The sequence below is a fragment of the Pezoporus flaviventris genome, unplaced genomic scaffold (genome assembly GCF_033815535.1).
Source record: "Pezoporus flaviventris isolate CSIRO_AGI_PZ_B2104156 unplaced genomic scaffold, CSIRO_AGI_Pfla_v1 ptg000031l, whole genome shotgun sequence".
In the NCBI taxonomy this organism is placed as follows: domain Eukaryota; kingdom Metazoa; phylum Chordata; class Aves; order Psittaciformes; family Psittacidae; genus Pezoporus; species Pezoporus flaviventris.
The window spans coordinates 34193319-34208923 of NW_026892579.1; the positions used below are offsets into that span (position 1 = coordinate 34193319).

At 40.1% G+C, this 15605-nt stretch overlaps 1 protein-coding gene across 3 annotated transcripts in view; it reads right to left on the bottom strand.

The window, feature by feature from the left end:
* ARHGEF10 (Rho guanine nucleotide exchange factor 10) overlaps positions 1-15605 on the bottom strand; it is a 114327-nt gene that overhangs the window by 76081 nt on the left and 22641 nt on the right. For all 3 annotated transcript variants that reach the window (XM_061460662.1, XM_061460660.1, XM_061460661.1), the window contains 5 exons: positions 5009-5179; positions 3432-3719; positions 2272-2335; positions 1168-1247; positions 75-131 (listed from right to left, as the gene is read on the bottom strand). In XM_061460662.1, coding sequence (XP_061316646.1) covers positions 75-131; positions 1168-1247; positions 2272-2335; positions 3432-3719; positions 5009-5179 — 660 coding nt within the window. The remainder of the gene's footprint in view (positions 1-74; positions 132-1167; positions 1248-2271; positions 2336-3431; positions 3720-5008; positions 5180-15605) is intronic.

Genomic DNA, 15605 nt, shown 5'->3' on the forward strand with positions numbered 1-15605 from the left:
ACCTATTGAGTATACACACACATAATTCTGTATTACCCTGCTTTCAACAAGGCTATATTACAAAAACCTCAAACCTGGTTCAGAGTCTGAATTTTCTCTGGGCACGTCATCGTAAATTACTTCATCTGGGTCTAAAAGTAAAATAGAAAAGAAAATAAAGCAAACAACAAATGAGAAACCCCCTGGAATTTTAATGGGACCAAGTATCAGTGTTTGAGAGGCATTTGGACAATGCCCTTAATAACATGCTTCAGCTTTTGGTCAGTCCTGAAGAGGTCAGGCAGTTGGACTAGATGATCATTGCATATCCCTTCCAACTGAAATATTCCATTCTAAAGAATCAAGGTTATACTGGCATATGTGAATACAATGGAGATACGACTCAAATTCCACTAGCACTTGCCATTACATCCAATCATAAATTCAAATAATACAATAACACACAAAAACAGCATAAGGAATTTGTGAAATTTCACACTATTTTATCTGCATAGTTCATTATGACCTTTGGTAGCCTGCAAAAAGAAATGCAATTCAATAGCAAATATTTCTTTCTCCTTTTACAGCACTATGTTATGTTCTGTGCTTGTCGAGAGCTGCTCATTGACTTACTGAACAGCTGTAGAGAAGCTGTAACAGACTTTTTTTAAAGACCCAAAACTAAATAATGTAACGATCGCTGTGGCACATAAAGAGGTAGAATAAGGATGCAAATTCTCCAGCCCTGTGGAAAGAGCTGAGAACAGGCAGGAAAACCTGCCCAACCACATGGTCTCTATTTTGGTTTAAAGCACAGCTGCCAGCCAAGGGCACAAATCAAGAAGAAGTATCAATTCCTTCCTTTCCACCTTCTCCAAGAGCGTATTTATCAATTACTGCATAAGATATATACAGCCAAAGAGCAGACTCCGAACTGAAGCAAATTCCCACTATACACGTATTGATGGAACCAAATGACTTCCTTAAGACAGTGAAGAATGACTCCAGACTCAAAAAAGCACTCTATGGAAAAGTAAATGTTATCTTTATTCTAAAAGACACACTTTTATTACCATCAAATGTTTTAACTGGTATAACTTGGCTCTGGAACACATACATGCGCATAAGATACACAATGATTTTAGTACATTCTCCTGTAGTTGTACTTTGGTGCTCACTGATACTTACTTTCCATCCATGCTGTATTTGCAGGATCTGCAACCCACTTGGCCAGTGCATCATCCTCTCTCTTAGCCTGGTTATCGTCGCTTGAAAAAAAGCCCATAAAATAAAAACATTAAAAGCTACACCACAATGTTTTTAAACAACTGTGAAGACAAGACAAATATCTTTCTGGCTTTCAGTTCCCACTCTGGAGCTGCTGATTACTCAAAAATGCTGCTGCAGCAGCATGTAATTAGGAAATTATTAATCTATTCTATTTAACAGTCTAACAATTTAGCAAAGGAATTGAAAATGCTTCCTTTCCCATCTCAAGAAATATTTTGCTTCAGAGTTCCTCTACCAGAACACAGAAAATTCAGAAAGCAGTGAAGTGCCTTCCCAACACTCCCCTTCTAGAGAGCTGTGGAGAAACTGAAGCTACCTCTTGAGAAACTATGGAGAAATTGGACTTGGGGACTAAAGCATAGAAGACATGAGGCTTATTTAATCTGGTGAAAAGGATGCTATGGGGTGATCCAACAGCAGCTACAACTATCTCAAAGACAGCTTTAGAGGTGATGGAGGTGGGGTTTGGGTTTTTTGGTTTGAACTTGGTTTTGAGTTTTAGGCTGGGTTTGTTGAGGCTTTTTTCAGTGTCAGCTGATACACAAGGGGGAATGGTCAACAAACTGCACATTGAAAGACTTGGTTTGGACATTAGCAGAAAGCGCACCAAAGGGTAGCAGGGAAGACTACCCAGGAAAGCTGCAACATCTATATCCTTGGATGTTTTCAAGACTCAGCTACCAAGGCCATGGCTGATCCAACAAAGTGTTGGCAGTGTTCCTTCTGAAAGCAGCAGGCCACACTAAAAGATCTCCAGCAGTCTGTTGCAGCTGACATTGCTGTGACTAAAATTAAACCTAGCTCCTTCAAAAATATCATGCACATTTATACGTATGAGACCTCCACCAGTGCTGATTTTGGTACACAACCAGAGTTACAGAGTTAGGAAAAAAAAAGTAAACATGGAAGTGTCACACAGTAAAAATCAGGTATTTATCAAGTATAAGCTTTCTTAGGAGTTGAAGCTTTTAGGTAGTTTAAACATGTTGAATTGACAATCACCTGTTTTGAGGCTCCTCCAAGTTTACAGAATTATAATGACACTCTTCAGTTGCTGACTGAGTACCTGTTAAGTAGAAAAACATATATCATCACCAAAATGTCAGCATGGTTCAGAAGGCACATTTTAGCGTAAGGAACTGATTTTACTAGTTCATTGCTAATGAATAATCTAGTTCTATACAAGATTAAGAAGTTTCTTCAACAATCCATTTTCGCAAATGAAAGAATTCAGAGATGTAATGATTTGGCATACGAGCTGTTAGGAGGAAATTACCATGTCTAATGCATTTAATTCTAACCTCTTAAACGTATATTCCTCTACAGGTAATAACAACCATTTGCTTTTATTTGCCAATATTCCTGGTGGTGATAGACAGCAAAGGTTATATTCAAAATACAAGAAATAAAGGGGGGCAGGGGGAAAGGCAGGATCTGGGGAGCTTTCTGTTCCTCCGGCTCTCTTGAAATTAAGTTGTCAGCTTTGCAAATTCTGGTTAAAAATAGGAGAGCGTTCCTTTTTCTGTAACAACACACAGAACAAACAGAGTTTGTCAAACCTTCAAGGAAAAATCCCACAGCAACACTAAATCCACAAGGACTGGAAAATAAACAAGCAAACAGAAGTGCATATAGGAAAGATAAAAGGGACAGGATCTCTGCCAGGACCCAGATCAAGCATGGTAAAGTGGGAGAGGAAACCACTTGGCCTGAACTATGGCTCTGGAAATTATTTCATTACTTTAAAATGGAATTAGCCTTAACATTCTTAGTGTTAAGGTAAGACAGAAGTCCTCCCTTGTACTATATATGTTGTAATACAGTGCTGGCAAAACAAACCTTTAAAGAAGGGCTGAAGAAGTGACAGCGCACATTCATTTTTTCTTATGGAACTTTACTTGGGTATCTCAACCCTTGCACAGCAAGCAGAGTCCTGTAGGAACTCTTTTAAAATATACTAGCATTTTCCTTTCAGGTCTGACAAGAAATTTTAATTCATACTGTAGGAGAGAGTTCTTTTTCTATTTTGACACAAAACTTCCCACACATATCCAGGCTGAGTGCTCCACAAGAATTTACACAAGCACGTACAAAACGGCACAGGCACCTGAAGTTAAACAAGGATTCCCCTTCAAACAAAGTAAGTTGGGTAAGTACAGTACCTTCTTCTTCTACAGAAACACTGCGTATTATGACAGGACTGGAGTACGCTGGCAGTATCAAAGGTAAATTAGATGGCACAGCATAGCCACAGGGGACAGGAACCGAATACCCACTGAAGTTTGGACTTGCACATTCTTCTTGAGGACTGGGTTCTGGCGATGAGGATGGATCTTTGTCTTGTACTGGTGAAATATTTATGACCGAGTAGGGATTGACTTTGGGTGGAGTGGCTTCTGCAACAGCTTCTGATGTTCGCAGCTTCTCACTGCTTTCTAAATTACCAGCACCTTTAGTTGAAAAAAATCACACAAAAATTAGTATTTTATTTTTCATACCTGTTCAAGCTGCTTAACATTGCTCTTTGCAAATACTCTAAACACTGATATGATCCTTGCTATACAAGTTGCTTTCAATAGGCAAACTCATAGAATTCCCACACAGTAGTGCTATCCTCCCCATTTTACAGATAAAGAATGCAACAGCAGGGAAGCAAGCTGGGTTGCAAGCATGCCTATGGAAAAACTGGTTTCTAAATCCTGAATAGGAGGATTTCTGACAACTTGTCAAGGTCCTCTTGTACTTATCATAAGCACATGTCTCAAAACAGCCTTAAACCCTGAAGGTTAAAGTCTGGATTCTAGATGAATTTGAATCTTATAAACACAAATTCAAGAAACAGTTTAGGAATAGCCATGAAGAGAGAACAAGGTCACTAGGACAGTCCTCAAAGAACAGTCCTGAAAATTCTCTGTTGAGAGAAGAGAAAATAAAATAATCTTCCAAGTGTTCCACTGTGAAAATAAAGTTTCTGGTATTTCTTGAGACAAGCTAAGGTACAGCAGAACCAAAGGCCCCTCTGAAGCAAATTGTGATCAAAGTGATCAAAGTTTTTGAGCTAAAAGTACAACTTCATAAAAGCACAACAAATTTTCATGGAAAGGGGTATTTAACTTCCAGGCTTTCAAAGTGCATTGTCACCTGAAGAGTTATCCATCTTTAACTGCCATGAGCACAAATGACTCTGCTTGCAACAGGAAATTGGATCAAAGTCAGCAAAAATCAGCTGTAGTCAATTTGAGCAGAATACAGCAATTTCCAGACTACACCTCAGCACTGAGAACATTAGCATGCGTTGTAAGAAATGCTTTAATAAAATAAGACTTCTGCTTATGAACAAAAATCATACATTCAGACTCCATTTATTTTTATGCATGTCATCTTAAGATCAGCAACCAGCAAGCTTAGCCGTGAAAGCAGCTTATCTTGAGCCATCCACATGACATTAGAGCTGCAAGGGCATAAAGTTTTCCTGTAGCATGACACTGTGACCGAGCCCAATCCATTTGCTTGGATGCCACACTTGGATGGGAAACCTCACAGGAATTGCATGTGATGGCCATTTGCCTTGTCAAATCTACTATGAGTATAACCAGCAGGAATATTCAGAACACTTGTACGGTATCTCCATGGAAACCTCTTCTTACAAGTAATTTTATTGCATTGTCAAGAAAAGGCATCCTATAACCAACCTTGTCTATTCAGCCTAGTGGAGGCACAGCCCAACAGGCTGACTCACCTGTGGCATTAGCCTCTTGGTGCTCTATGTTATTTCCAGGACCAGCAGAAGGTGGCACAAAGGCTTGCCTGTCTGCTTCTGGTATATCGTCTCCACTGTCAAAGTCAAACTGCTCTCCCTCATCCTCCTCTTCAGCATTTGTACCCACAGCTTTTGGTTCACGCTCTAGAACTGTGCAGAAAGATATTCTGTTGGTTATTTGCTCTTGATAATGATTTCATGGGACCAGTAAGCGTTCCACATTACAAATGAAGCTTATACAATGAGCCCTTCAATTTTCAGGTTACTGGAACAGAACAAAAGCTCCTTGACATGTTGATAACCTCATACAGCTTTCCTTTAGTGTAAACAATTAAATGACTTGGAAAACAATTCAGAAGTGATAATGCAAATACACTTGCTTTTGCCATAATGAACCAAAAGCAAAACACTTGGAAAAACACTTAAGTAGCCAATTCTTTAAACAAGAAAAGTTCACAAATTGATTTATTTGTATAGGGACTTTGGGACTGTATACTTTCACGTCATTTTTCCTTTCCAACTGAAACTTCAAAGTCTATTATTTCTTAACAGTGTCAAAATGACAGTAACTTTTTTCACACACATCACGAGACACCAGCAGATTGGTTTTCCTATTCCAGCCTGAGACAGTTTTAAACCAATGACCTTATGAAATATGCCATTAGCCCTACAACCACACACAAGATGCGCCTCACTGAAGGTAAGGGGATTGATTTTTGCAGTTCTTACCTTTGAAGAAGTAAAGGCTGAAACAATTACACCCTAATACTGCACAGGAAGTGGGAGTGTGGAGTTTTTTTGTCCTTTGCTTGTGAAGACCCTGCAGCACAGATTTGCCACTGTACACTGCTGGGGAGCAGGAAGAAGTGCAGGGCAGTTTCCCTCTGTGCTATTGTTCTTAACCACAGGAGCCTAGACAACTATGAAGATTTAAACCCCCTCATTGCCTTACCTACCATTGTTTTTGCCATGCATTCACAACACAAGCTTGCTCACAGCATCCAAACCTTCTGTCAGAGACACTGCACAGAGGAGTCAAAGGAAAACAAGGTACAGGGAGGGATTCCCCAAACCCACCAGCCTCCTCCCTCCTTCCAGAAGCCTTCACTGCAGCTCCCCAACACAAAAGGACTTCATCCATCCCTCCCTCCCTAGGCCTGCCCTAGCTGCTTCTCTTACCTTCTGGAGGAGAAACTCTTACCAGAGTTCCCCTTGATGCAGAAATGTCATCTGAGGAATTTTTTGGGGGCAAGCTGACCTTCCCCTCAAGCTCTTCCTCAAACCCACGATCAATACCTAGCTTTTACACAGGTGTTAATGTCTTTAAAATGTTAGAAAAAAAAAAACAGGTAACCATAGCATAAAAATATATATTAAAATAAATATGTAAATACACCAATATGCTACAAAAAGATACATGAAGTTGACAGGGTTCCCCCCACCCCTCTTCATGCAGCACAACAGAAAAACACAAAGTCTTGGAAGGACAACTGGGTCTCCTGAATCATGACGATATTATCAGCTACTCTACCATCCAGGACACTTTTTGTATTTTTATGAAAAAACCCACAAAAACCATAGCTCCAGGCTGCTTAGATTGTCACGGTAACCAGCATTCCTGCCAAGGCTTCTGTTTCTTCAGGCAGGCTGAGCCAGCATATTTTATCACAGCCACACATAACACGATCTTTCATGCAGCCTCTCTGCAGGAGAAAAAGTGAACTAATTGCAGAAGTACTAATGAACAAAAAAGGGGTTATCCTACATATATTGTCATGGTTTATGGCTGAGGCAGCAGGACATTTAATTAAATGTTAATGCTTTTTAGAAAACCTTCTGTGCAAAGTCAGCCTTTGGATTAAGGCTTCTCAGTTTTGCTTTTGTCCAATTTTTTTTTTTTTCCCCTAAAAGATGAAAAAAAATATCCTGCAGAGCTCTTCCAAGTGATTCAAGACAATCACAGCATTCTTCCCAATTCAGCATCCATCTGACCAGATTGTACTACTTGCTGTTTGGCAGTAATGGGAAAAAGAAAGAAAAAGGGGGTGGTAGCGTTGATTTATTTCTGTTGTTTTGTTTGTTTTCCATTTCTTTGTTTTCAGTATGCCTGCATATACTTGGAAAATGCAAACTTGTGTAATAGTAGTGCTTTTGTGATTACCAGTGTGTGAAATGTTGATAAGTCATGCAGACAAGGGCAAATAAGTAGGTAGATGGCAGTCACAAGAAAGTAACAGCCACAAGCCCAGAACTTCCCAGGTATATGCACTGCTATCTGCCACTCCTCCCACTGTACTATATAAGTGAACCACAGCAGCAACCCCTTCAAATACATAAAGTAGCACTGTCTGCACTTCGTATAGTGGGAGGGGGGAAAGATGAGGTTACAGGAATGAGCTGATCACTCCTGCAGGATTAGGCCACTCGGTACACTGGGGCACTGCTGAAGCAAGGCTCAGCTGAGAGCCATGAACCCACTGGAGGTGAATTCTAGATATCAGCAAAAGAAAAACCATGTACACTTAACAAAATGTTTGAGCCACACAGGGAAAACTGCAGGAGTAGCAGGCACCTCTGAGCTAGGTTAGGGAGCTTCTGGATGCAAGTACTCCCTGAGGGCATATAAAGGTAACTTAAGTATCAGATACCTGACAACTCTCTACTCCAGTACTTCTACACTGATACAATTCCCTAGGCACTCAAGTCCAGTGCAGGGCCATTTGTCAGAGACAGACAAGACCTGCCACTGGCAGAAAAAAAGGTAATTTGAGATACTAAAGGCAAAAGGAATGACTCGGGACCTAGGAGCAAAACCTGGGCAATTGATGCACAAATCCCCTTCAACATGCCCGGCCCCCCATTGTCTCTAAAAGAGCAACCGACCCATATTTTATGATTGTGGGAAGAAATCTTAACATAGGAATTTATTTTCTCAATTTGGGTAATTTAAGATGCCACCTAATCTTTTCCTGTTATGGCTGTTAATGCTGCCCTGTTTCTGTTTGTTCAGAAACCTTTACTTTACATCACAAATCAACAAGATACAGAACCCCGTAATTGGGCACAACAGCCTGAAAAGATATCCTAAATTGGATCACTGATGGGACAGTGGGATAAGATTACAAAGATTATGGACAGAGAGATAAATTCCTTTCTCAGATTGCATGTCCTTTAGAAAGGGCACACTGGAGACAAACACCCCCAACTTCAGAAAGTTTTAAAAGTGTATTTCAGCTTTGCACCACTTCTGCATTTTCTCAATTCTGCAGGTATAAACTTAAACCCTTTAAATTTACTGATCCCTTCAGCCTCATACCTTACAAAAATATTCTCCTTTAAGCTTTTACTCTCAAGGGCATACTATTTCATGAGGGAAGAAGTAGTTTCATAACAAAGGGGGTGGGCAGCTTTTTGCTCCAACTGAAGAGGTGCCCAGCACCTCAGATAAATACCGATTATGTCATACATCTTGCAGAATTTCATGCTCGTGAAGAAATCCCCAGTTCTTCCAACCCTTTACCTGTAAATCAAAAAGATCAACACAAAAAGTGCACTTCCAAGCAACTGTGCTTGCAGAGAAAAACTGTGGTGAAGGGAATTCCCAAAGACAATCCCTTGCCCGCCGAAGTCACACGGAGAACAACTTTTTTCATTTTACCCAATTTTAAAATGCATTTTTATTAATTTTTTTTTGCCAGATTAATAATCAGAAGGCTTGGCAGTACATAGCCTACCAAGAATTACTTTGAATAATTAAATTAGTTACTAAATCGAATTCGCCCTTTCTCCACTACTCACATCCTAAACTTCACATGTGCCAAACAGAGCAATGAGAATACAATAACTGATTAAACTTTTTCATCTTATGCCAATACCATTCTGCAGCATTTGCTTTGCTAATACTTCAGGGAAATTCTTTTGTTTCTAAAAATTTCTATTTAGAGTTTTAAAGCATGAGAAAAATATCTGATAGAGGGGAAAACTTTCCTTCAAGTTCAATTAAGTGTGAAAGTACAAGTGTAGAAGATGGAATATATACTTTCATAATTATTATTACAACACATGGGTTTTCAAGGTTTTTCTGTGGTGTTATTCGAAGAAATTACTTTTTCTTTAGCTTACTTCAAAACCAAGCTAATTTAGGCTGTGTTTACAGAGACCTGCTGGGGCATAAGCAAATTTAAACAAAAATCTGCCAATTGCAAACCATTGTTTGCACCATCTGTTTTCCCATTTGCCTTCCTTAAATTATAGTTCACTGTAATACAGCTAAAGAGTTAGAAGAGTACCATTAATTTTAAAGCTGAGATTAAGTTAGTGAAGCTTCAATAGTAGTTTTCTTTCTTTTTTTTTTTTATTTTAGAGAAGTAAGACAGAATAGCTCTGCACTTACCAAGTGCACTTTGAACACAGTGCAATCACAGCAGGGAGGAAACAGGGGGAAGCATCCTAAAACTGTCCTCTCTTGCAATTGTATAAACCAGAGATGATATTCAAGAAGTCAGCTGAATTTCTTCCATGGAAAACCACAATAAAGGAAGAAAGAACAGAACTCCAAGCATGAACAGTTCAGTTTGGAGCACAGTAACAAACCTGGAAGCCCTAGACATAAATAGGCACACTGCCATCAAAGAATATGAATATTTTATGTTACATTTTAAGGTTTGAAAGAATCGAAGAAAGGCTTCTGTATAATTAGGAATGTCATCCTTGCAATCAGTTGCAGTCCCATATTTTAAAGTTAGCAGGGAACTATGGAACAAAATGAGGAAATTCATCTATTAGATTTGAAGGAATCCATAATAAACAATTTTCTAAAGATTACAGGATATGGCAAACACGCATGTCCTCAGAAGGGAAAACTTTTTCCTTTTTCTCATCTAACACTCACTTTTCTTCCAACACACTTTTGTTTTCTGAGGGGGAGGGGATGGGGGTGTCCCTCTAAAGTATAATCTAGCTTGTATATTCAACAAATGTCAAATTTTCTTTTTTTTTTTTCCTTAATGATAAATATTTTTAGTCGCTTTTACCATATCACCACATTACACTGAACAATGAAGAAAATCAGTGCTTCAGATGGAAAATACATAATTATTATTTAATGGAAAAATATTGACACAGTTGAAACTAAGCAGACGGGCAGGAGCTGCTTGTTCTTATTCCAAAGTGCACTTAAAACATCTGTCTTTTTTACTCATGTATTTTGGACTGCAACAAGACACTTGGGATTGCATGGACCCACCTTCCTTTAAACTCAATTCCCCAAATATTTCAGCTTCTTACATATTCTTGAGTATCTCTTGAGTATCTTGAAACAGGCAGAACTTTTCAGTATAAAAAAATAAAATTTTCCTATCTCAGAATACTTATATGTATTATAAAATTTGATAACTTACAAAGATTGTAAATCAAAGCAAATGGCTAGGCATATCAATCTGAGTACTTATCCTTCATACATTCCAGAGAGCTCTCAGGTGAGACGCTTGCCTTTTCAGACCCTTATTTCTAACGGGTTACAATCTGCCCAGCTCTTTATGTAGCGTGCAAGGCACTCAAGAAATGGAAGTATGCAGATACCACGATATAACTTCATTCTTAAAGTTATCATGACTTTTGTAAAACTAACCACTTGGGGCCTAATATACCATGCTGACTGTGCTTCATGATGAATGGGCTCTCAAGCTTTTCACATTTTATTTTGGATGAAATTTTGTAACAGAGGCTTAGCATTTGCCAGGAAGGTGAACCTTTTGCTAGGAACACCCATGCATGCAGACGTTCCCATTTTGACCGACTATGTAAAGCTCTGGAAAATGATGGCTGATTCATATACAGCAGGAACTTGAAAAAAAAGGTTTTAAGAGACTTGATCACCACTTGGACAGCTTCTAGTTTCAACCTGCATTTTAGCACCGATTAGACTGCATTCCTGCAGCTAGAAAGTAACATGGTATTTTCGACCCACTCGCATCTCCCACTTGCTACCACCACTTCAGTATCAGCAGAGGAAGCTAAAGTTAAATAACAGAAGTATCACAGATTGGTTTGGGTTGGGAGGGACCTTAAAGATCATCTAGTTCCAACCCCCCTGCCATGGGTAGAGATACCCTCCGTTAACCAGGTTACTCAAAGCCCCATTCAGCCCGGACTTGAACACTTCCAGGGATGGGGCAGCCACAGCTTCTCCGGGCAACCTGTGCCAGTGCCTCACCACCCTCACAGGAATTTTTTTTTTCTTAATATCTAATCTAAACCTACCCTCTTTCAGTTTAAAACCATCCCCCCTTGTCCTGTTACTATATGTCCTTGTAAAACATCCCCTCCAGATTTTTTCTCCAGGCTGAATAAGCCCAGCTCTCACTCTGGTACCCACACCTCTCTTCTGCCCTTCCCCAAATGACAACTCTACCAGCACCTGCTCAGGGAGAGGTGTGAAGTATGCAGGGTGACAAGGTAGAGCAGGAGGGACCCCATAAAAGCAAACCTGGCTTTCAGGAGCAAGTGCTCCTGCAGACACTGCCCTTCACTGACACTTTCAAGTCACACCATGAGACCTGCCACATACGACTGGCATCCATAAATCAGCTCCTCACACAGTCACACAGGTACAAAGCATCCTTTTTCCTGGGGAGAAGAAACATCTGAAGCAAAACTGTGTATACAAACACACACAGGTAAGCAGTCTTTCCCATGGAAGCAGATTGGAAACAAGGACTTTCATTCCCCTTTCACCTGCAGTTGTGCTAAGCTGGAGCTGCAGGAAACCCAGGTCCCTGGGGTAGAGGCACGCTGCTAATTACAAACAGCTCATGCTCACATCCAAGGCATGACCACAACGTCAGTGTTACAATTCTCTGGGGAAAACAGCGACAGAAAAAAATACAACAAAACTAAACAGTACACATTCATGCTAAAAGTGTTTCCAGTGATGGAAACAAAAGCAAAACCACATGAATTAGTAGGCTCTCCCTGCAAATAAACAACAAACAAACCAGCAAAATTGCCTCTCTAGTATTTCATAAATACATACATTACATACTAATTATGTTGTCAAGCATACACAATAGATATTATTCTTCTGGATAAAAAACAAAACTCAAAATTGAAGTCAAAACCACAATGAATCTACCTGCTCAAGTATCAGAGAGTGACTGCTAACAACAGCATGCCTAATACTAAAAAAACCTTATTTCTTGAAACAAAGCCCAGATCTGTAACTGTTGAGAAAGATTTACAAATACCAAAACCATTGCACCTTACAAACTACTCACACAGCTAAAGATTAAGCCTAAATTTGGCTAAAAATTAAAATAATCAAGTTGAAAAAAAATCACAAGTCTGATCAGAAGTTATCAGAAATAAAAACATCAGATATGAACCAGGCTGCCCAGAGAGTGGCAGCAGCAACACCAGACCAGTACACCTTTAATTCCACAAGTTGTTTGTTGGTTCTGGCTATGTTATAATCAGAAAGGCTGTTATGTAAAAATCAGCATTTCATGACCATTTACTTGAACTGCCCTTATACTTGGCACACTGGTGACACTGGCATTGCCAGCCACAGCCAGAAATGTAGGCTGAGCCTAATCCTGAGCATGTCTTTTCCACCTCAGCACCATATTAGTAAAACCTGCCACTAAAATTTCATCAAGAAGTGTTGCTGATGTGCAGCAACCAAAGGTCTTAAAAGGAGATACTGTAAAGAAAGTATGTACACCCATTATTTGGAAATCTGCATAAATACATGACAGATCCCCACCTATGCCAAAAAAACAATCACCCATAGTAAAAGCTATTAGCTTTCCATCAGTATTAAAAGGCTGTGTGGAGACCTCATAGCAGCCTTCAAGTATCTGAAGGGGGGCTACAAGGATGCTGGGGAGGGACTCTTCATTAGGGACTGTAGTGATAGGCCAAGGGGTAACAGGTTAAAACTTAAACAGGGGAAGTTTAGATTGGATATAAGGAGGAAGTTCTTTACAGTAAGGGTGGTGAGGCACTGGAATGGGTTGCCCAGGGAAGCTGTGAATGCTCCATCCCTGACGGTGGTTGAGGCCAGGCTGGATGGAGCCTTGGGTGACATGGTTTAGTGTGAGGTGTCACTGCCCATGGCAGGGGGGTTGGAACTAGATAATCTTAAGGTCCTTTCTAAACCTAACTATTCTATGATTCTATGAAAACTGATACACACAATACTTAATAGTACCAAGGTTACCACTCTGAATTAGTATAAATGCCACCAGGCATCTAACATGTGGTATAGCAGCCAAAACACAAAAGCTGCCTTTCTGTATGACATGTCTGTTGGTAGAGATAGGTGCCAATGTTGGCCGTGTAACCAAGCACAGCATCGGCTACTGTGCATATGAGCTGCTGAACTCACCTAGGACATGCTGCCAAATGGACAATCCACACACGGAACGCGAAAAACACACAGCTATAATAAAACAGAAATGAAACAGCAGGATGACTACAAAGTCATTGGGAAAATGAAACATCCAACTCCAACAGTGCAGGGATGGAGCACGTTGACTAACCACAGCTTACAAGTATCATGTGAAGAAAAGGAAAATTTTCTAGAAAATGCAGTTTTGACCATGCAGTTGATGTATTTGTGAGCCAACAACCATTTTAAAGGAAAGTTCCACCAGTGGGAGCAGTCTGGTGTGTTACTTATTTCTTCACATCTTCTAGCAGACATCATTTATCAGTACCTAGTTTTCCAAACAATTACTTTTTACTTTGAAGCACTTACAGTTCAACGGTATGAGGAATATGCATTTTTCTAATAGTCTGTTTCATTCTAATTAGCAACATGAAACTGCTGTATCAACTGATAATACTTTGGGCTGCAAAGACTGCAAGAGTAATTGGGAGTCCTGTGAAGCAGGAAGTGGCAGAAAGAGACTGTGGAGATCTAAAAGAGGGAGTATGAGATTCCAGTTCTACAGAAAAAAAAGCACAGGGTTCAGGTACATCAACCATATATCATACTAAAAAAAGCTGAAACCAATCCAGAGCAAAAGCTTAAGTATTTGGCCTTGGATTACATCTAGCAACATCCTTCTACCAGGCTGACACACTTTTGGATATGAAGTAGCAAGGGATCCGACTTCATTTTTGGATCATGTTTGTTTCCCTACCTTGCCAACAACTGTACATAGTTCCCAGACTGAACCTTCACACGACTTAGGCAAAGGGATAAGTAAATTCTGGGTCATCAGTCCAGGATGAATAACTCTTTATCTAGCAATGTCAACAACTGAAGCACTTGCTGGCACTCCCCAGAGCAGCACTTTGAACACCTAAAAGCACCTGGCCTTCCTTATCAGTATCAGAGCTGTTCATATGCTCAGACTCCTTCTGTGGCAATGGCCCAGCCTGGGCTCAGAAGATGCATGCAGCTTCATGGCTCAATCTATCTTTTTGGACACACTGTCACAGGTTCCTTTTTCCACAACAGTAACTCCATCTAACACTCCCAGAGCACTGCACACAATCTGTTAACATGCTTAAAAATAGCTTAGATTTAACTACTTGTGTTTTCTCCTCAATATATTCTGAGCAAGGAAGCAATCTAGAAATGAACTGTTACAGCAACTTACAGCATCTTCTACTACAGAAGATATTATAGACTGGAACTGAATGGTTGTGTCTTGTAAATCCAGGACAATACTGAAATCTGGTTTCTGACCTAGTCATTTCTGCCATTACCCCTTCACCCAACAGTAAACAGATAGACTGATTAGTAAACAAAGTTTAATACATTCAAAGCTTGACAAATCCATTATCCCAGCAACTAATGGGGAGCTTTATAGCATCCCCTTTCTTAGCATTTGTTTTAATTATGTTTTTAATATGTCTTGCTCTTCTTTGCCCTAACGTACTATGGTCCTGTTATACACCTGTGGAATTCAAGTAAACCCAAGAAAACAGTAGCTCTTACATCAAGACTCACTAACTGAAGTCTCCAAAATCCGGTTTTACCACAGCATCTAACAGAAATTCTATCACCTTAGACAACATTGGCTTGAGCTGGGCAGTGATGGCATTTCCTTGACCTTTCAGTCCATCAGCCTCACAGTCCTTCTCATTGCTTCATTTTGTTAGGCATCCAGTGGGAAGGAACCCCTCTCCTGGTCCCAACATTGCCCAAAGACAACCACCACTACCAAACTTCATGAACCAGAGCTTCAGCCAGTCCACATGGAAGTCAGGGAGAAATTTCTTCCAACAGGAAGAGCCTTCTTAAGAATTTGGCTTCTTAAGAATTTGGCTGGCAACTGTTCTTCATATGCAAACAAGTGGGTCACCATCAGATATACAAGTGGCAAAAAGCAGTAACAGCCAAAGTTAATTTTACTTCTGCCTTTCTCTGCCATCCAGCAGACTGCTAAGATACTCCAAACATGTTACACTGAACCAATTCACTGCTCCCAGGAGAGCACCTGCATTTCCCTTTGTCTCCCTCAGACATACTGAACTGGGAAATACAGAGACTGGGAAGCCTCCTATCAGTGTCAGCATTCCTGTGGCAGAGGAGCACACGTCCTTCTTCAGCCCCTGAAGAAAA